Source organism: Papaver somniferum, chromosome 7 (assembly GCF_003573695.1).
Source record: "Papaver somniferum cultivar HN1 chromosome 7, ASM357369v1, whole genome shotgun sequence".
In the NCBI taxonomy this organism is placed as follows: Eukaryota; Viridiplantae; Streptophyta; class Magnoliopsida; order Ranunculales; family Papaveraceae; genus Papaver; species Papaver somniferum.
The window spans coordinates 18,482,250-18,504,855 of record NC_039364.1 but is presented as its reverse complement, the minus strand read 5'-3'; the positions used below and the strand labels follow the sequence as shown (position 1 = coordinate 18,504,855).

Sequence of the window (22,606 nt, the reverse complement as noted above, 5' to 3'; positions counted from 1 at the left end):
CTCTAAGAGAGGAGGATATTAAACCCAAAATGGCAGGCAGGTTACACACAAATGCGGATCCGTCGGAAGAAAAAAGAGTATTCTGTGATGAAACAGTATTAGAGTCGTTTAGTTGGACAACCTGTTTAAGTTTTTTTGTTTAAATTATTGGTTTACCTCCCCTTTGATGAAACGTTGCTTTCTACCTGTCCTCTCTTACTCCTTTACTTCCCCTATTTATAGTCTCGTTGCTATGTTCATTTCTCTTCATCACAACTCAACAACCATATCTTTCTCTGTCTTGAACAAGTGAAGTTATTGTATCACTTAGTTTCATTTCTTTACTTCTCTCCTTCTCTTCCATTAAAGGATGTCGAACAAACAAATGCAAAAACGTGTTGCTTCCATGAGAGAGGCTCTCTTTAAGCAGGTTTGTTCTTTCTTCTTTTCATGAGCCAAACCTACTTGATATCAATATATCTTTGTACATTTTCCTACTTGAAACAATTTGTGCATAAAATATCTACTTCAACTGTTAATAAATAAGAAAAATTTAAGATCTTCTTTTTGTGGCTTTTCATTTTAGTACATTAGATGCATGCATGTCCCCAATACTGTTTCTAAAATTAAGCTCTGGATCATTTGATGAGATTTTCCGGTTATCAAAACTATTTCCTTACACAAGCTACATATACTGATCCATGATTTTTCGACCTCAGTTCGTCGGTATTACCAGCTGTCCACTGTACACAAGTAGTTAGTAACAACTAATATTATCATCAAGAAAAACAAGACTTTTCATGCATATCTTCATTAAGTTTGGTTTGAAGATCTTAATACAACTAATTAATGAGGATCCAATACTCATTATATAACAACATTTAATTGCTTGCTCATTTCACAAGAGATCTCACACTTGTGATCTTGTGTTTGCCGATGATGTAAAAATGGACTGAACATGCACCAAGATTGTATAGACAATTTAAGTTAGTACTCATCATTTATGTAGGTTCTAATGATCAGTAAGAAGTAGCCATTATAGATCTTTCGCTATTTTAGGATGGCCTTATTAATTTAGATACACATCTTTCTCTGATAATTAATGCAGCTACCAATATTTTCTTGTACACGTTAGTTTAATGTTATTTGCAAGTATTAATTCTCGATCATGCATGTGGATTTTTCCAGGGATACTTGGATGAACAATTTAGTATGTTAGAAGAATTAGAGGATACTGATAATCCTAATTTCTGCGAAGAAGTTGTTACGATGTTCTTCAGGGACTATGTCAGGCACATTAATAACATTGATCGGGCACTGTAAGTGGATGAAAAAAATATTTCAACATTTCTATTCCCACATTATCTTGTTTGAATGAGATTTTTTTCTTATTTAGAATATGTGTTAACATGATAATATTTCTATTGTAGAGCGAAAAACCCAATTAATTTCGAAAAGTTAGAAGATCTTATGCACCACTTCAAGGGTAGTTGCTGCAGGTAATTACCAAACCAAACAATAAGATCAACTATGATGTAACCGTGTACCTCATTAGTAGGTGAAAATTAAACACAACTACGACTAGATCTTGTAAAATTTAATGTAGATCTTGTAAAATTTAATGTAAAGCTAAATAACTCAATATCGCTAAACTAATGCAGCATTGGAGCTGCAAAGGCGAAGAATGAAATTACATTGTTCAGAAATCACTGCATAAATGAAGATGCTGAAGGGTAAACCCATAAAATCTCTTATTCCTTTCCTTTCCATTTCATTAGCATGTTGGCTTTAGTCTCCTTTATTGTTTTCATACGACAAAGAGCAATCACTTAACGACCAACGAGTAATCTCTTAATGACCGTATGCAATGATTTGGATTATGTTAGATTTTGAAGGTATTGACATACGCATGTATGAAACAGGCATTGTATTTTGGACATATGCAAGCATTCATGGACCACACATTTTGTTCATTTTCCTTAATTTATGACAAAATTATTATTAGTTGATTATCCAATATTAAGTACTCAAATGCATGAATTGTGCAGGGTTAGAGGAACTTTCGAGCAATTGAAGAAGGAATTAGCAACACTAAAAACTAAACTCGAAGCATATTTCCAGGTTTGTGGACTCTCAATACTATGTTGAACTCTTTAGAAAATACTATTTTTGTCCACTCAATCTTAGAGTTGGTTGAATAATATCATCAGACAACAAGTTGTATTCCACTCAAGATTAGAACTAAATTTCCGTTCTCTTTTGCTTCCTTAGGCGGCGAGACAAGCTGGACCCTCCCAGACTGCGGATCGTCCCAAGTAAGAAAGCATGGTTGATAGGTGAAGTGAATGCATGGCACGACAACAAGGGTTTAAAACAGGCTGCAGATGTACTTCGGTGGAAGCGGTAGTAGTTCATATGAAGTAAGGGATTTAGTTACATGTAGGATTTTGATTTTCTTTGTAACCTTGAAGTTAGAGAGGCTTAAGAATAAACCCATGTTGAAGATGCCTTTTCGTAATGAAAGTCGTGAAAGTGTTGGTTTGAATGTTGTTTTAATGGTTAACCAATTTTTACTTGCTTTTTAGTTTATGATTTCAAATTGAATTTTCATAGGCAATGCCCAAACCACACCATGCAATGAGCACCATAAAACTTCTAATGATCATGAGTCCTACACCCATATCGGCATTATGATCAACCACGGTACCATCGAGATATATCTATACAACTCCATGAAAACTCGGCTATAACTCCCTCTAAACCACATTGTCTGACAACTAGGAATTATTATTGACACTTACTCTCGTTAAACACCATATCTATTATTGTTGAACTGCGACTTGGCGTTTTTAAACAGCACTCACTCTTCAAAATTTGGAAGTTTTACAGGAGGCGCACAAAGAAAATACACGTCTTAATGTCTATAATGGACCTCACAAGAGATGAACAATAATTATTATACAAATTACAAAAAATCAACTATTGATTCTGCTACCGGGATTAGATGCATGTATCTTTGTTAACAAAACTGAAAACCTGTCTCAAATTTCCCCGAGATGGCCGTGCATTTTTGCAGATTTGCAGAGATAAGCACTAGTCTTTTCCGCATATCACGTTTCTTAATACATGTCTCTGTGAAGGACTTCCCGCAAACCTACAAGACTTCATATTAGAGTATTTCCAGAAGAAAAAAAATCTCGCGGTATTTTTAGGATGTCAATTTAACATCCACTTAAATTGGCATCCTAAAAAACACGAGTTATAAGCACTTTCATCCGCATGTTGATTGTATACAGATAGATTTACATGTCTGCGACTTAAGCAAGGTGTATGTAGACACATGTTTTGACGCTCACATAATTTTACCAGGATTTCGTTATGAGTAGGCTCTTACGAGTGTGATGGGGTTGAAAATGACCGGTATCCAACCGACAGTTCACATATTTATCCAAACTATATTCGGCAGACATCAGATGCAAAGATTTTATCAAATTTATGTATTTTCTTGTCAACCTTTGCTTATGCTTTTATGGATTGATTGAACCATTCGGAGTATACACCACAACCTACACCAGTACGTACAACATACAAGTTGGAGGAAGATTTATCTAACATAGCTTAATAGCCTTTTCCATTTTGCTTTCCCTTTTCTTCTTCGATTATTATAGAATGTGGTCCCGTCATGTTGGTCCTCTACTTTTCCAGGTTCGTTACGAGGAAATCATGTCTGATTCAGCTTATTTGGATAGAGTTTTGCTGGATGGAGCTACGAAAGCTGCTGATATAGCTGAGGTTGTAACCTCCCATATTCTTTTGAGTTCATGTATCAGGATTCTGGTTGCTGTAATCTATCTCTTTGCAGAGTTTATCTGCCTTAACTTATTGTATTAGAAGAACACGCAGTTACCTGAATGACCATTTGTCAAAATCATGAGAACTTTCACTTGGTAATTCGTGGGAGGTGTCAAGAAAAACTCAAGTTTTCTTTTTCAAATGAATATACAACTAGAATAAAACTTTTTGTTACATCAAATAATCATATCAGCTACTTCAATCATTTAATCAGGCTTCAGATATACATTTACACGTTTTGTCATATTCTCACACTCACATGAGTCACATCAGTGTTTCCATATCCATCATGGTTTACATGATTGTCGAATAAGAATACCACTGAAGAATGGTTTTTGTTCTTTCCCTTTTATTTGATATTGACCTTTTATACAAAGTCAATCGCTAGTTAACATAATCATCTCCTTGGTCTGTAATCATTTTATGTTCTCTTGTAAGTTGGGTGTCCTTTTAAGCAATGTCACAGTATTATAACTTGTAACACCAGTTAGAACCACATGAAATGTCTAGGAACATTGAAATATAGAGTCAGTCAGACCGTATCCCTAAACTCTGATCATGCAGATTGCATCTTAGTGTTGGTTAAACTTCAACATAGAAGTCACTAAAAAGATGGTTAGGACAAGATTAGGAAATTGATGTAATCCTAAGGGAATTAGAAGTCATCTAGTTCTAAGAAAAGGTAAGACATGTAATAAGGTAATAGGACTAGGAAAATGAATTCATAGTTCTATATATATATGATCACCAAAGTTGTGGTTGATCATATGAGCAAGATTAGAGCTTGTGTTTAGTTTTGAGAGATTTTCTAAACATCAATAAAGAGAGTTGTCTTTATATAAGCTAAGTTTCATCTTGCAGTTGCCATTAATTGGTATCAGAGCTTGTTTCTGAGCCATGGAGAACGAAACCACCATTATGGGTGCAAAACAGTTCACGCCACCATCAATACAAGTTCCAATCCTCAACGCCACAAACTACACAGTATGGGCCATGAGAATGAAGGTATTTATGAAAATCTACAAGGTGTGGGAAATAATTGATCCTGGTACATTGGACCCAGACAAAAACAATGTTGCCATTGGATTACTCTTTCAAGCAATACCAGAATGTCTTGTTCTACAAGTTGGTGAACAGGAAACTTCAAAGAAAATTTGGGATGCAATAAAGGCACGTAATCTCGGAGATGATCGAGTTAAAGAAGCCCGTCTGCAAACCTTAATATCTGAATTTGAAAGAATGAAGATGAAAGACACTGATACTATTAATAGCTTTGCAGGAAAGCTATCAGAGATAGCCTCAAAAGCTGCGTCACTTGGACAATCCATTGATGAAGATAAACTGGTAAAGAAGTTTCTCAATATTTTACCAAGATCCAAGTATATTCATATCATAGCTTCTCTCGAACAAGTCTTAGATTTAAAGAAGACTAGCTATGAAGATATAATTGGAAGATTGAAAGCATATGAAGAGAGAATCCTTGATGAAGAAAACAATGGAGAAACTCAAGGAAAACTCTTGTACACAAACTCTTACCAACAAAACTCTGCGACAAGAGGAAGAGGTCGTGGAAGAGGTGGTAGAGTAAACAAAGGCCGAGGAAGGGGAGGAAGGTTTAACTCACAAGATAGAACAACAAGTCAGAATGATCAAAACCAAGGGAAAGAAAAGAAGGATAGATCAAACATTATTTGTTACAGATGTGATAAACCAAGACACTTCTCCTCTGTATGCCCTGAAAGAATACAAAAGATAGAAGAAGCAAACAAGAATGAAACAAGGGAAGCAGATACAGCTCTTTTCATGCACGAAGTTGTATTCTTAAACGAAGGGAAACTAATACCAAAGAACTACGAATCAAAGGATGGAGAAGAAGGAATATGGTATTTAGATAATGGAGCCAGCAATCACATGACTGGTAAGAGACACTATTTTTCTGAACTCAATGAGAAAATCAAAGGACAAGTGAAGTTTGGGGATGGATCTTCTGTAGAAATTAAAGGGAAAGGATCAATTCTATTTCAGAGCAAGACCGGAGAACAGAAGCTTGTCACAAACATCTACTTCATCCCAAACTTACAAAGCAACATTCTAAGTTTAGGACAAGCTACAGAAGTTGGATGTGATGTTAGAATGCGACAAGATTATCTAACAGTTCATGACCCAAGTGGAAGACTCTTAGTTAGAGTCTCACGCTCACAGAATAGACTCTACAAGATAAGTCTCATGATTGGAAGGCCATTGTGTCTGAATATGAGACTGGAAGATCAGACATGGAAGTGGCACGCAAGGTTAGGACACATAAGTTTCAGAACCTTAAAAACTATGTCTCAGAACAAGATGGTTCGAGGGCTACCACAACAAAACGGAGTGGTGGAGAGGAGAAACAGGACTCTAATGGAGATGAAAAGAAGTTCTTTAAAGGCTATGCAGGTACCTAATTATATATGGGGAGAAGCTGTACGACACTCCACATACCTGATAAACAGGATACCTACGAAAGCTCTGAAAGACATGACTCCATATGAAAGTTTGCGAAAGAGAAAACCAAACATAGATCATTTAAGAGTGTTTGGTTGCAAAGCATACGCAAAAGTTGATTCTGCAACTCTTAAGAAACTGGATGATCGATCTCAGACTCTTGTGAATCTAGGAATTGAGCCTGGATCCAAAGCTTACAGATTATTCAATCCAATAACGAAAAGAGTGATAGTGAGTCGAGATGTGGTATTCGATGAAAAAGCAAACTGGAACTGGAAAGAAATTAATGATGGACCAAGTAGGGATCCAGGAATGTTTTACATGAGATGGGGTCAAGTAATTGATGAAGGCGAAGGACCCATAATCATCAATACCAATGGAAACAATGATGTTAATCAAGAAGAAGAAGAGAATAATGAAAACAATGAGAATAACGAAGAAGTAGAAGAAGAAGACGAAGAAGAAGAAGAGATCGATGAAATAACTCAACCCATTCCACTGCGAAAATCAACAAGACAGATACAAAAGCCACAATATCTGGAGGATTATGTTCTTCAAGCTGCAGAAGAATGTGAGATTATGCTACTTTCTGTTAATGATGAACCAAGGAATTTTCAGGAAGCAAAGGTCTCGACTAAATGGACACAAGCATTTAGAGAAGAAATTATTTCAATCAACAGAAACAAGACTTGGTTTCTAGTTGATAAGCCAGGTGGGGTAAAAGTGATTGGTCTTAAGTGGATCTTCAAGGTTAAAAGAAATGCTGATGGAACTATTAACAAATATAAGACAAGACTTGTAGCTAAGGGATACGTTCAAGAATCAGGCATAGACTTTGATGAAGTTTTCGCACCAGTTGCTAGACTAGAGACAATTCGTCTCTTAATAGCAGAAGCTGCATCAAACTCATGGGAAATTCACCACTTAGACGTTAAGACAACATTCTTACATGGTGAATTGCGAGAAGATGTGTATGTTGAACAACCAGAAGGTTTTGAAGTAAAAGGACAAGAGCATAAGGTTTGTAAGTTATCAAAAGATCTATATGGTCTAAGACAAGCTCCTCGAGCCTGTAATACAAAGTTAGATCAAATCTTAAGAGAAATCAGTTTTGTTAAGTGCTCTAAAGAAACATCAGTATACAGAAGAGAAGAAAAGGGAACGCTTCTTGTGATTGCAGTCTATGTAGATGATCTATTTTTTGACTGGAAACTCCCTTAAGGTGATCAATGAGTTCAAGAGAGAAATGTCATCAAAGTTTGAGATGTCAGACCTCGAAAAACTCACTTATTACCTTGGCATAGAAGTCCATCAAGGAGTAGATGGGATTCAGATTAAACAAGAAGCTTGTGCAAGGAGAATTCTGAAAGAAGCAGGACTTGAAACTTGTAATCCAAAGAAGATACCAATGGAGTTTGGACTTAAAGTTTCAAAAGCACAAGAAGAAGCTGAGATTGATCCAACGAGTTATAGAAGAAATGTTGGATGCCTTAGATACTTGTTACACAAAAGACCAGACTTGGCTTTCTTAGTGGGAGTAGCTAGTCGTTATATGCAAAGTCCACGCAAGTCTCATGGTGACATCATGAAGCAAATATTAAGATACCTAAAAGGAACAATCATGTATGGGTTGAAGTATGGTCGAGGAGGATCAAAAGGAATTGTTGGGTATAGTGACAGCAGTCATAATATTGACCAAGATGATGGAAAAGGTACAACTGGTCATATATTTTATCTAGGAGAAGCACCTATTACATGGTGTTCACATAAGAAAGACACAGTAGCTCTGTCATCATGCGAAGCTGAGTTCATGGCCGCAACAGAAGCAGCTAAACAATCAATATGGCTTCAAGAACTGTTGGGTGAAATCAGAGGAAGAGAACCTGAAAAAGTTCTCATCAAGATTGATAATAAGTCTACAATTGCATTCACTAAAAATCCAGTGTTTCATGGAAAGACGAAACACATTCACAAAAGGTATCATTTCATACGAGAATGTATCGAGAAGGAGATCATCAACGTTGAACACATACCAGGAACTGAGCAGAAAGCAGATATATTGACAAATGTATTAGCTCGGATCAAGTTTGAAGAAATGAGACAATTGATTAGAGTACAAGATATGTCACGGGTAAGGTTGAAGCTTAACGGGGAGAATGTTGGTTAAACTTCAACATAGAAGTCACTAACAAGCTGGTTAGGACAAGATTAGGAAATTGATGTAATCCTAAGGGAATTAGAAGTCATCTAGTTCTAAGAAAAGGTAAGACATGTAATAAGGTAATAGGACTAGGAAAAGGAATTCATAGTTATATATATATATGATCACCAAAGTTGTGGTTGATCATATGAGCAAGATTAGAGCTTGTGTTTAGTTTTGAGAGATTTTTTAAACATCAATAAAGAGAGTTGTCTTTATATAAGCTAAGTTTCATCTTACAGTTGTCATTACTTAGATCTCCGAATTCTGCATGAAAATCATTGAGTTCAGTTTGTAGGATAAAGATGTACTGATTCACCTCTGACAGTATATTATGTTCGTGAAAAGCTACGTACATATTTCTTTATTTAGATTCACCACTTACACTAGATTTGTCCGTCAAATGATGTCTTGATATTTGTTTGTTAGAATCACTTCTGATATTTGTTTGTTAGAATCATATATGTATCTGTTGCTTAGAATTATATACCTCTGACTGTGTATGATTTATCTGTTAAAAGATCTATGGATATTTGTTTGTTGAGAATTGCCACTTGCTGTATAAGTTGTGTATTTGTTTTTTGTGAATCACCTCTGAGAGTATATATTGTTCGTAGACTTCATATGCAAAACTTAGAAATACCAAGTGTAGACTTTATCGCTGTCCAGATAATGATTCTTATCAACAATATATGATAGTGATAGATAGAGAGATAAGAATCAAAGTCTTTCCAACAACAACAAAAAAAAGAATTAGAAACCAACAATACACGTAGTGATTCTTATACTGTTTCACCTTGCCACAGCTTTCTTTCCTTGTTGCTTCTTCTTTTAACAGAAAAGAGAAAAGGGATATACCTATCTCTTTCAATGATGAGTAGTGTATACCCCGAAAACCAAAGTTGACGGATTCCTAATGTAGGTTTACATGCATAAAACAAAGTATACATGTTAGGTGTGCCTATACAACTCTATGTGTGTAATATCCAACGGCTATGCCTGCGATCGCAAGTAAGCCAGGGTTGTAGCAAATTTAGATCAGAGTTGACAAAGACCTGTATAGTGTTGGCGCAATGAGTAAAGCTAATGTTCTATCGACACTGTTTTTGGGATTCCCCTCATTTTCCTCTTTTGGTTAGTACATATGATTCTCCACCTCTCATTGGTTTACCACTATTGTTCATTCTCCACACGAAATTCACAGCCCCTCTGTTTTCCCCTAAAGCTAAGGATTCATTCCCAATTATCATGTTAGAGTTTTAAAGCAACTTCTCTTTTGTTATATGTGTTGTGTAGGGTTCCGTTATATGGTATATACATGCAATTTGTGAATATATTACACCGTGAAAAGAGGGGACCCAAGACAAGACAATAATGACAATCCCGTTATCTAGGGGAAACAATGAATAAAATAGCAAATTTAGAGATTCTTTTTGTAAAGCTATACCTAAATAACTTTTAATAGTCGCTTGGCAAGCGCCATACCTGGCTCTGACCCTGACTCGAGTCCTGGAAATATGTGCTATCTCTGCATATCATCTACTGTTTATGAGGATTTATATTACTTTTGGAAAAGACTACGGATACATTGTGTTCAGAAATTCATCTTCTGGTAATCCACTGTAGGAGGAAGCAAAGTCGAACCCTTCACAACCAATAAAATGTTTTGATGCCACTGAAATTGACTTGGAACAAAGGTGTGTATCCTAGTATAATAATGAACAAATGACGTGTGAAGGTCTAAATTCATACCCGTTGATGTCCTATTCTGGTTTCACCACCTTATTAATTATTCTTCCGAGTGAATCTCTTTCTCTCTCCCTCATATGATGCAGGGCTTTGTTGTGCTTTGTTACGGACCCCAAGTGACTTGCCAGGATTATGCATTGAGGTCCTGCTAAGAGCTTCTCCAATGGATTGTATGTGAAGATAAATGTTTAAGTCCACATAGGATAGATATTCATTTTTCGTAAAAAAATTTTCCAACCCCAACTTCATAAATAAATGTGAAGATGACATGGCTTAATTTTTGTTAGGCATTGTGAAGGTGAATGTCTAGTTTACCTTGTCTAAAAATTTTTTGTTTAGACATTCATCTTGACAATGACAAGCTATCCTGGTAAGAGCTTCTCCAATAATTGATGTGCTTATTTCATATGTGTCATCATTGTCTTGACTTTCTCTTGGTAAAATTCCCTTAATATAAATTTACAAATATTGGGAACTAAAAAAGTTCATCCAACCCAAATCAATCTTAATTTTTTGTTTCTTAAGTGTTATTTAATAATTGGTTAACAATCATTCTATTTTTATTTTATCATTTTATTTCACTAACATAAAAGTGACTAGGATAGGAAGACATTGTCAGGGTGAATATCTAGTTAGACATTCACCCTGACAATGTCTTCCCAAAATTAAGCCACGTCATTCCATACTCATTTCAATCTCCACCATTGATTTAATTTAGGGAGTTATGTAATGAGAGTCGAGATTCTGAACATGGAGGGTAATGGGGCCAATAGTTAAATAATCAACCAATCAGAAGAATATGTTAAATATACACTCTTTAGAGGAGTGTGAACAAATTTGGACTCGTCGGAGAAGGGTTTTAGAGAAAATTGATGTGTATCCCATGTGGATTTAAATATTTATCCTCACACACATTCCATTGGAGAAGCTCTGAGTTTTTGCTTACCTAATATGATTGGAGAAGCTCTAAATTTTTGCTTACCTAAATTAATTTCAATATATAAAATAACCATTGTAGCTCTAATAAAATCTAAAAATTACTAAAAATAAAATTTACGTTTAATCCATGAAAAATCACAAACAAAGCCATTGAAGATGAACTATTTTTCCTTCCTAAACTTGTGGAAAATTGGAATGAGGATTTCTTGTTTGTATTGCCACCTAGAAAACACACACAACCATTGTTGAAGAAGCTCTAAAACAGTGCAAGTTCGCCGCACACAACTTCCCATTGGCAATTTAGGGGCCCTCATAGCAGAATTATTATTTTTTGGGGACAGTCTTTAAGTTCGGGATAGTCTTTAAGTTATGTTGTGAATGCCTCTGCCCATTTAAATCTACTCCGGCCAGTCAGCCTTACCTCTAAAACAAAGAAAAAAAGAAGTAGGAAGCTAATGGGGCACCATTTCGATTGGAGGTGTACGAAAATACACATGAGACAAAATATCTCTTGCCTATGGATTGGTCCACCCCATAAGCCAATTGATGGCCCTATTGACAATCTTGCAAATTAACAGGGGGTAGTTCCCATACAAAAAAGAGATTTTATCTTGAATTGCTTGATTTCAACATTCATACTGCCGACCATCACTAACCCCGGTACAATTACTCCCTATTATCATGTGACCTCAAATATTGCCACACGACCAAAATTTATTCTTTGTTCCAAAATTTGTAAATCTGTGTTGTATTGTAACTTTATACTCCACCTTGAACAAAGAATAGACATGTGTTTAATAACGAAAATTAATTAATAAATACAGAATAATGAATATACAAAGAGCTGATCGAGATAATTTTAGCAACTATTATATACCCCTTTGACTTAATTCTTTAAAAGGTTCTTCTTACAAAAAATCGCATAAATATGGGCCTCAACGTACAACGACGCATTTGCTACATGTGATTGTGGTAACACCAAAAAAGAGACAAAGCCACCGAAATTGCAAGATTATGTCACATTCTATCTCCAACAAAAGAGAATCCTGAAAGAGCACACTCTTTTTTTTGTTTTGTTTTTTTTGGCTTGGAGGCTCGCATCCTTTTGTGGACACCTTGATTACTCCCAAGCAGAAAATCTGGCAAACTAAATGACACAACTAACAGAGAAAAAAGAATGAAAAGTTAAAAATACGTCTAGCGAACTTGTAAGGCTTGGTGTTTTCTATGTGTTTATCATGTTTGCAACACCAACAAAAAAAAATGACTTTGAGATATGCTTAAAAGAAGAAAAATAAACAGAAATATTTGAGCTGCTTCCTCATTAATTTCTTATCTATATTCTTGCTTTTATATTCTCCTCTGTGGGCAACTTACACCATCTATATTGTGGCAGGAATATTTGATACTCATTCATAATAACATTTACTTTCGCATTAACAAACAACTGCTACTAGATTTTAGAAAATCTTAAGCATTCATTTCTAGAAACAAATGTCAAAGTTAGGTGCGTGGGGGAAGAAGAATATCGACACCAGCATCAGTAAATCTAAGGCATCATCATCAATGACAAAATAAAGTTACACTCTCCTGCCCTTGTTCATGCACTGCACGATGATCATGATGATGCATGATGTCATTAAAAAGAAAGTAGAAAATCAAAATGCATTAAACAGACTGACTAGAAAAGGATGAAAAATTGTGATATTTTAGAAACAGGGATAAGAATACACCAGGTCATATGTAAGAGATATCAATTACATATAAATCTTGTTCATTTTAGATATTTTATTTTGTTTCTATTGATTTCTTATTGGTTCTTTATAGCAACCAAATTAAGGAACAACAAAGTTATCTCTACGACCTACATTAGCTCTTCAAGAAAAAGTTCTTGGGACAACTTGAATCTAATAACCATCCAACCTGTGAACGTTATTTGACTAGTGAAAATTATTTTAAGACGGTCTTGAATCTAAGTTGTAAATCTACACTTTGAAAAGACGCTAGGCTGACACGAAATTTTCACTTTATAGGATGATTCTAGACATATCGTCCAAAAAAATACCCTAAACGCGGTTCTTTCCTGACTAGCAGAAGAATGCTGGTTGAATTCTTTTTAGGTGAATGGTGAGTCTCATATGAATGCAGGCTCACTGGGTCTTCTTTGTTGTTATGAGGAGAAGTTTAGGAATCGTTCAGTTGGAGGGCGAGGGTCTTGGAAAAGTGTCCCGGACTTTAGATATCAACCAATATGGACTTCTCAACCTGAATTTCTGCAACTTATAAAACAATCTTGGGAAGAAAGAGTGTCCTGATAATCCTGCTTTTAGTTTTATGAGTAAACTTAAGAGGTTCAAAATATGTGTTAAGAAGTGTAACTGGGAGGTGTTTGGGTACTTGAGGATTAAAGTCAAAGAAACTGAAGATGAAGTTTTAAAAGCTGCTTTACTCTCAGATGCTCAACCAGAAAATGTGAATCTTCTTAATAACCTAATAACTGCAAGGGGAAAGCATGAACTGGTTGCCCAATAATATAATAAATTACTGAGATCAAAATCAAGAATCAAATGGGTGAAAGAGGGAGGTGCAAATACTGGTTTCTTTCATACTTCTATGAACGTTAGAAATGCACATATTAATATTGCAGAATTTGAAGATACTAATGGTAATATAGTTGCAGAACAAAATCATATTGCATATTTGTTGGTGACCCACTTTAAGAAGAAATTTGAACATCATGATGTGTCATTTGAGGAAAGTCTTTTTGACACTATTCCTAAAGTAATAATTGACGAAAATAATGCTCTCATGGATGCTCTGCCTTCAGCACAAGAGATTAAAGATGCAGTTTTTTCTATGGATCCAAACAGCTCACTTGGCCCTGATGGATTTCCAGGTAGTTTTTACAGATTCTCATGGGAAATCATATCCAGTATTTAATTAATGCAATACAGTTCGTTTGGAGATGCAGATTTATACCAAAAGGGATGAACTCCAACTTTCTGTTTTTGTTACCTAAAATACCTGGTGTTAGGAAAACAGATCAATTTAGACCAATTGGATTGTCTAATTTTTGTTTTAAGATCATTACAAGAATAATCACAACAAGATTACACTCAGTACTGCATAAGGTGATATCTTCCCAGCAAGGAGCTTTCATAAAAGGAGAAATATTCAAGAGAAAATTGTTCTTTCTTCTGAACTTGTAAATGAGTTAAATACTAAAAGAAGAGGAGGTAATGTAGGTTTGAAGTTGGATATCACTCAAGCTTTTGATTCAATGAGTTGGGAATTCATTTTTGAAACACTCAAGCATTTTGGCTTTTCTCAAGTGGGAATTAACTGGTTGAGGATAATATTTGAATCTGCAAGAATATCAGTGCTAGTAAATGGAGGACCATTTGGTTTCTTTGAAGTAAGAAGGGGTCTCAGACAAGGATATCCACTATCTCCCATACTTTTTGTGATAGCTGAAGAAGTACTGAGCAGAAACTTAACCAAAATGATTCAAGAAGGTTTGATCCAAACAATGGTTAATAAAAATGGATGTAAGCCATCCCATTTAATGTTTGCAGATGATATATTTTTATTCTGTAATGGGCATAAAAGAACACTAGACAACTTAATGGGTTTTATAATGAAGTATCAATCTGCACCAGGACAGACAGCTAACAGAGCAAAAAGCAAATGTTTTGTTGGAGGAGTTACTGAAGAAAGAAGATATATAATTGCAAAAAGGCTACAAATGGAGCTTTCAGGCTTCCTAGACAAATATTTGGGTGTAATACTGTGTCCTGGAAGAGTAAAAAAATACCCAAGTTCGGGGGATAGTAGAAATGCTATAAAAGCAATTATCTGGTTGGATTGGTAAACTTCTTGCATTCTATGCCAGATTAACTTTAGTTAAATTTGTGCTTGGTAGTATACCCATATATAACATGTCAGTATACAAATGGCCCAAATCTGTGATTAAAGAATGTGAAAGGATGATTAGAAATTTCTTATGGATCCGGACTGGTGATCCATCTTGAAGAAACTGATAACTGTTAAATGGGATGAAGTAAATTCACATTTTGTTGAAGGAGGTCTTGATATTAGAAGATGGGAAGTGGTTAACAAGGCTTTACTATTGAAACTGCTTTGGAAAATTGAAACTGAGGATGAAGAATGGACTAGATTTATGAAGGAAAAGTACAAGAACAAAAATGGAGACTGGATTACTGGTTACAAAAAATCTTCAATCTGGCTTGAACTGAAATGGGTGATGAGTAAACTTAATGAAGGAAGTAGATGGCTGGTGAGGAATGAAAGAAATATCTCAGTGTGGCAGGATAAATGGGTGAAAGAAAATGCTCTTATTAATCAACATTACTCTGACCCATTTGTACAACAACACAAGAACTTAAAAAGTAAGTGACTTGATAGTAAATGGAGAACGGCAAGTGCCTGGAAAAATGCTACAATTTCTAGAGCTAAATAAATTACCAGCTATTGGAACTGGAAATGACAAAAGAATATGGACAGCTGACCTAACTGGAAGGTTTACAATTGCCAATGATGTACAACAAATAAGAGAAAAGTATTAATAAGTTGCTTGGGCTAAATATGTATGGAGCCCTTATGTGGAAAATGCTCAGAAGAGCATGCGCAACTGAAGAAAATGTCAGGAAGAAAGGATTTAATATAGTATCCAAATGCTACTTATATGGGAATGGTCAAGACAATATGGAGCACATTATATGGGAGTGTTCATTCAGTATGGAAATTTGGAACTGGATTGGAGGTATGTTTAATCTTACTACTCCTACAAAGTTTGATGAAGTTATTGCATTTGTTAAAAAACATAGTTCTGCCATTAGACAGATATGGTATATCAGTGCATTCTCTGTAATGGTGGAACTGTGGATGACAAGAAACTTGAGAATGTATGAGAATATTAATCCTAATGCTGAAAAGTTCAAACACAAGATCTTAAGTTTCACAAAGGAATGTGGAATAAGAGTTAATAGAACCATGAAAAATTGTATGAATGATCTAAATATCATAGTAGGATTTGGAATTAAGGGGATCAAAAGCAAATGTTCTACTGTGAAGGAAGTATTTTTTAAACTGCCTCAGATGAACCAAATTTTAATATGTTGTGATGGTGCTGCCAAAGAAAACCCAGGAGATGCAGGTATTGGTTTTGTTGGTAGAAAAAGTGATGGATCATGCTTGGGTGCAGGAAGTGGCGGTTTGGGAATTACCACAAACTATATTAAAGAGGTTATGACACTGATTATAGAAGGGGAATGTGCAGTGAGTAAACACTTCATAGATGTATGCTTTAGTTTGGATTCAAAAACAGTTATACTGGCATTTATTAGTGGTAGAATCCCTTGGATAGTCAAGAACAAATGGAAGAATATAACTAGTATTTTGAGAAGCATAACATTCAGACATTCTTACAGGAAGTCAACTTCTCAGCTGACCAGTTAGCAAAGAAAGAGACTAATCTTATAAGATGAGAAGTAATAATATATGATGGCAGGCCTTATTTTTTGGAAATAATGGAACATGAAGATTCTCGCTATTTTAGATTCTCTTGAAATAAAACTATAGAGATATATCCTGTAAATTTTTTTAGTTCATTTTTTCTTTCATGTAAGCTAGTCTTGGCATGTCAAGACTACTTTTCTTGACTTTGAGTTTATCTATTGAGTAATAAAATTACATGATTTAGAAGAAAAAAAGAGGGCGAGGGTCCGTTTAGAATATTGGTTAAAATTATTGGTTTGGTTCCCCTTATAAGCGATGTTGCTTTCTGCTTACATTTGTTAAGCCGCCCTGCCCTCTCTCACTCCTCCTTTACTTCCCCTATTTATAGTCTCCTTGCTCTCTTCATTTCTCTTCATCACAACTCAACAACCATCTCTTTTTTGTCTGTCTAGAACGAGTGAAATTATTGTATCACTTTAGTTTTATTTGTTTACTTCTCTGTTTCACTTCTACTTAAAGATGTCAAACAAACAAATGCAAAAACGTGTTGCTTCCATGAGAGAGGCTCTCTTTAAGCAGGTTTGTTATTTGTTCTAGTCGGTTCTACTCCCATGAGCTAACCACTCTGTTGATATCAGTATCTTTGTATATTTTCTTTCTTCAAACAAGTTGTGCATCTGTATCTTCTTCAACTGCTAACAAATAAGAAAAGTATAACCTGAATCTTGATCTTTGTGGATATTCATTTTGGTGCATCAGATGCATGCATGTGAATATATTTTTCCGGTAAAAGTTAATTAAGCTCTGGATCTTTCCGGTAAAACTTCACTTACACATTCTCCATATTTTGATCGGTGAGTTTAGACCTCAGTTCGTAGATATCACTAACCATCCACCTTACCACTTAATCCAAGTAGTAGATAGTATTAATACAATTAGTATTATCATCAAGAAAAAACAAGATTTTTCATGCATATCTTCATTAAGTTTGGTTTGAAGATTTTCATTAATAAAAGTATATGAAAATCTATATTAAATATATAGCAACATACATGCTAGCTCACTTCATCAGAGATCTCACACTTGTAAAGCCATTTTAAGTCAACACTAATCCTCGTTAACGTCGGTTTTCCGGTATCACCTGTCAGTCTAAACAATAAGAAATAGCTAGCCATTAAAGGTCTTTCACTATTTTAGGGCGGCCATGATCTTTGAAATCTACTATTGATTTTTGGCTACAGATCTTTCTCTGATAATGAAGCTATATCAATATTTTCTTTTACATACACGTTGGTTTGATCTTAATTATTTGCAATTATTAATTCTCCATCATGCATGTGATTTTTCCAGGGATACTTGGATGAACAATTTAGTATGTTAGAAGAATTAGAGGATACTGACAATCCGAATTTCTGCGAGGAAGTTGTTACGATGTTCTTCAGGGACTATGTCAGGCACAGTAATAACATTGATCGGGCACTGTAAGTGAATGAAAAATATATTACGCATCTCAATATATCTTTTCCACATTATCTTGTTTGAATGGATTTATTTTCTCATTCGGAGTATGTGCTAACATGATAGTATTTCTACTGTAGAGCGAAAAACCCAATCAATTTCGAAAAGTTAGAAGATCTTATGCACCATTTCAAGGGCAGTTGCTGCAGGTAATTACCAAACAAACAATAAGATCAAATATGACATAAATGTACACCTCATTTAGTAGGTGAAAGTTAAACACAACAATGACTAGGCCATGTAAATATTAATGTTAAATAACTTAATATCGCTAAACTAATGCAGCATTGGAGCTGCAAAGGTGAAGAATGAAATTACATTGTTCAGAAATCACTGCACAAATGAAGATGCTGAAGGGTAAGCCCGTAAATCTCCTATTCCTTACATTACCATTGTATTAACATTTTAGATTTATTGTTTTGGTACAACTTTAAGTAATCACTTAAGGACCGTATGCAATGATTTGGATTGTGTTAGATTTTGAAGGTATATTGCACATGCATTGTATTTTGGTCATATGAATATACACATGGACCACATTTTGTTTATTTTCCTTAATTTATGACAACATTATTATTAGTTGAGTTCTCAAATTCATGGATTGTGCAGGGTTAGAGGCACTTTCGAGCAATTGAAGAAGGAATTAGCAACACTCAGAACTAAACTTGAAGCATATTTCCAGGTTTGGATTTTGAACTCTTTAGTAGTCTATACTATTTTTGTCCGCTCATTCTTAGAGTGGGTTGAATAATATCATCGGACAACGAGCTATACCCATCACGATTAGAACTGATCGTTCGTTCTCTTTTGCTTCACCAGGCAGCAAGACAAGCTGGACCCTCCCAGACTGCGGATCGTCCCAAGTAAGAAATCATGGTTGGTAGGTTAAGTCAATGGCAACGACAACAAGTGTTGAAACAGGCTGCAGATGTTTGGTGGAGGCGGTAGTAGGTCATATGGAGCAAGGAATTTAGTTTAGGATGTTGGGTTTCTTTGTAACGTTGAAGCTAGTTAGGCTTAAGAATAAACCCATGTTTAAGATGCCTTGAAATTCTTGGTTTTGAATGTTGTTTTAATGGTTTGCCACTTTTACATGAAATGACTCAAAGAGCACCATAAGGCTTCCAATGCTCATGGGCCTTACCCCAAAAAACACACGATTCATACACCCATATGGGCGATATGGTCAGCCGTGGTACCATCGATATATGTCTATACAGCTCCGTGAAAACTCGGCTAAACCACATTGTCTGACAACTACGAATTTAATAGACACTTACTCTCATTAAACACTGCAAATTAGGTTTTTCAAACAGCTTTGTCTCTGAAAATTGAAAGTTCAACAGGAGGCACACAAAGAAAATACACAGCTTAAGCTCTTAATGGGCCTCACAAGAGATGAAAAATAGTTTAAGAAAAAAAACAAAAAGAACTATTGGTTCTGCTACTGCCTACTGGGATGAGATGCATCCATCTTTGTTAAGAAAATTGAAAACCTGTCTCAAATTTCCCCGGGATGGCCGTGCATTTGTTGCAAATTTGCAGATGAACACTAGTCTTTTCCGCATATCCCATTTCGAAATACATGTCTCCGTGAAGGACTTTCCGCTGTTGTACAAACCTACAAGACTTCACATTAGAGTATTTCCAGAAAAGAATTCCTCACAGTAACTTTTAGGGTGCCAATTTGGCATCCTCATTAAGGAAATACTTCTCCTTCAGTTATTTTCATTTTAAATCTCGAGTAAATAGATATGCAAAGAGCAGCGGAGGGTACCTTCATTGTCGAATAAGGATGTTAGTATTGCAAGACTAACACATACACTGATGTCTTCCCCTGCAAAAAGAAATTGATCATTCATGAAAGGTATTAGGAATATACATTCGACATTAAAATCTAATCACAATGACGTAGATACATTTTTTGCTTACCATCTGGACAGCAGACTAACAGTTTCTTTCCTTTGCTCAAGTTCAGCTTTGCAAATTTAAGCGCCGAAGGAAGATGACTTAGCAAAGAAAATCGGTCATATTTTGAGGTCTGTCCATAAACAATCAAAAAACAAGACAAAGTGCTTATCAAGGTGGGGGAAATGAAAATTTGTTGAAAAGAAAACCTATATAATGCATACCACAATTGGCAGCTGCAAGTACATGCTTGCATCTGGAAGACTATGAGAAACTAACTCCTTACTGCAATTTAATATGCAATCAATTTCCTCATGAACGGTTGAAGCTGCATCAGAAAAAGCAAAAATGTGAGCAAAAGAATAAAACTAAAACTGACCTAAAAGATAAACTTGAATTGTTCCCAAAATGATGTAACAAAATGGAATTTATTTGAAGTAGAATAATACCATTTTGACTTGTGCCAACTGCAACATTAGTCGACCCCAACCAGGACATAGTACCACCTTCAGCCGAAGACCTTGTATCGGCATCATGATCCATACACTGATTTTCAATTGTCGTCGGACGATTGTTGGGAGACAAAATCTTAGGCTTGATGGAAATTTGTGGAGCATTTTGTCCCCTATGAGAACGATAAACTCTATCCTTTTCAACAATATCAGCTACCTTATGGTTACACACATCTGGCCCCGAGGCTATAAGATCGTACACATGTTTCCAGAAAAGACTTGGCGTTAATCCCCTGGCCCAACTTTCCTCATCATCTCCAGCTCCTGATATATAATTCCAACTAAACTCCGAGGTAGTTGTCCTCTGCTGAATAGCACCCATCGAACACGATGCAGAAACAAGGATAATGGGAGTGAAATCCCACGAATCAACATCAGGTACTTCATTCAACCAAATAACAGTTTTCTGTGAAACCCAAAGCGGACGTAATGGCTTATCTAAAGCAGATGCAAGAGAAACAATATCAACACCACTAGCTTCTAACTCCTTAGTCCATTCTTCTAACCTATCTTCAATAGAAGCTTTTTCAGTTTTAGACACCCACGGAGGCAGATGCAATGAACAATCCCAATCAAGAACCATGTTCTTCCTATCAACATTTGCCCCCACCGAACTATTTGATTCCTAAATAAAACAACTTCCATTTTTCAGAAAATCATCAATGCCATTTAAACAGTTACAAAAGAAAAACACAAATTTAACTGATAATACGAAATAACAAGTACTTACTGAATCATCAGTACTCCGATCATTCTTTAAATTATTGCGAATAGCCCGGTTTAACACACAAGTCCATATCGGAATCGTCTTTGCCATACTATCAGGAAATCGTTTACCTTTCCTCGTTGAATCCACAATTATACACCCTCCCTTCTGTCCTACCCCATCAAAACACACCAAAATTAGCCTTTAATGAAAAACCCAAATCTCAATGAACCCCTAATCAGTGTTTCAACGCACCAAATATTAGACTTTTGAATAACCCCCAATCTCCAGTTACCCCCAAATCCTAGTTAGGGTTTCAATACAACACAAATTAGACATTGAAAAATCCTTTATACTAGAGTTTCAATTCACCAAAAATTAGACTTTTAAAGCCCCAAATCACTAATTAGGGTTTTAATACATAAATTAGATTAAAAAAAGGTAGAGAGATTAGATTACGAACCAGCGAGATGGGCAATGTGAAGATTGAGGCGAGAAGTATTGAAAGACCAATTATTACAATGACCATCAGTAGATTTGAAGTAACAAGTTGAATGAAACTGACGTGAATACCATAACCCACAACGTAAATTTGCTACAAGTGGAAGTTGTGACCAAATTTCAGAGATTTCACCAACAAATATGGAGTCTTCATAGATTGATTTCAAGGCATTGTATAATGAATTCTCTTTCTTTTTTATACTTCTTGAGATTCTGTATATGTTCATTCTTGGTTCCTCCATTGATGATCTCAGTTGATTGATTTCAAATTAGGGTTTCTTTTTGGTTGGGAAAGTGAAAACAGAGGAAGAACAGAACAAGGGTTTCAGTCTGCACTATGGAGCGAGCAGCTTACATAGTAGAGGTGGCTGTAAATGGGCTGGAATATTGGCTCCGGGCCCCGGGCTGGTTTCTCTAAATAAATAGCGGTGGTTAGTGGTCGGCTTTGGTGGATAAAGCGGCTCCGGCTAGTCGTGTATGGTATAGCCCCGCCTGATGCTGGTGAAGCTTATTGATTGAGCCGCATCTAAACGTTAGTGAGGATGGCATATACGGGTGAATGTGTCCTTTTTTTGTGCCTACGCATCTTATTTTTATTGATGATATTCTGATTTTTTGCAAAGATAACTGGTATATTATGCACAATTTGAATGTGATGTTGGTATATACCAAAAGGCCTCTGGCCAATATGTGAACCGTACCAAGAGTAAATTTTGTTATGGGAGTGGTTTTTGTTCTCATGGCATTGTTATTTCTAATTTTTTGGAGGTGGAAAGAGTTGTC

At 35.6% G+C, this 22,606-nt stretch overlaps 5 protein-coding genes across 7 annotated transcripts; 4 read left to right on the top strand and 1 right to left on the bottom strand.

The window, feature by feature from the left end:
• Positions 1-276: 276 nt before the first annotated feature.
• Positions 277-2,543, top strand: LOC113300560 (histidine-containing phosphotransfer protein 4-like). The gene is made up of 6 exons (XM_026549765.1): positions 277-409; positions 1,168-1,298; positions 1,410-1,478; positions 1,641-1,712; positions 2,028-2,100; positions 2,251-2,543. The coding sequence occupies exons 1-6, from the start codon at positions 350-352 to the stop codon at positions 2,296-2,298; spliced, it is 453 nt and encodes a 150-aa protein (XP_026405550.1). The 5' UTR covers positions 277-349; the 3' UTR covers positions 2,299-2,543.
• An 11,270-nt stretch (positions 2,544-13,813) lies between these two features.
• LOC113294270 lies at positions 13,814-15,617 on the top strand. Its single transcript, XM_026542668.1, has 3 exons — positions 13,814-14,096; positions 14,347-15,002; positions 15,234-15,617. Exons 1-3 carry the CDS (start codon positions 13,814-13,816, stop codon positions 15,615-15,617), a joined length of 1,323 nt encoding a protein of 440 aa, XP_026398453.1.
• A 188-nt stretch (positions 15,618-15,805) lies between these two features.
• Positions 15,806-16,678, top strand: LOC113294269. Its single transcript, XM_026542667.1, has one exon. The coding sequence runs from the start codon at positions 15,806-15,808 to the stop codon at positions 16,676-16,678; it is 873 nt and encodes a 290-aa protein (XP_026398452.1).
• A 512-nt stretch (positions 16,679-17,190) lies between these two features.
• On the top strand, positions 17,191-19,275 carry LOC113300561 (histidine-containing phosphotransfer protein 4-like). The gene is made up of 6 exons (XM_026549766.1): positions 17,191-17,257; positions 18,029-18,159; positions 18,277-18,345; positions 18,482-18,553; positions 18,806-18,878; positions 19,016-19,275. Exons 1-6 carry the CDS (start codon positions 17,198-17,200, stop codon positions 19,061-19,063), a joined length of 453 nt encoding a protein of 150 aa, XP_026405551.1. The 5' UTR covers positions 17,191-17,197; the 3' UTR covers positions 19,064-19,275.
• Positions 19,276-19,481: 206 nt separating this feature from the next.
• LOC113296566 (uncharacterized protein C3F10.06c) lies at positions 19,482-22,130 on the bottom strand. Of its 3 annotated transcripts, none has more exons than XM_026544864.1 (7): positions 21,786-22,130; positions 21,347-21,495; positions 20,554-21,241; positions 20,329-20,432; positions 20,129-20,237; positions 19,974-20,033; positions 19,482-19,817 (listed from the first exon to the last, which is right to left on the bottom strand). In XM_026544864.1, exons 1-7 carry the CDS (start codon positions 22,063-22,065, stop codon positions 19,648-19,650), a joined length of 1,560 nt encoding a protein of 519 aa, XP_026400649.1. In that variant the 5' UTR covers positions 22,066-22,130; the 3' UTR covers positions 19,482-19,647. The 3 variants fall into 3 exon arrangements, with proteins under 3 accessions (XP_026400649.1, XP_026400650.1, XP_026400651.1); XM_026544865.1 differs by having other exon boundaries at positions 19,482-19,804; XM_026544866.1 differs by having other exon boundaries at positions 21,347-21,490; positions 21,786-21,998.
• Between the last annotated feature and the right edge of the window lie 476 nt (positions 22,131-22,606).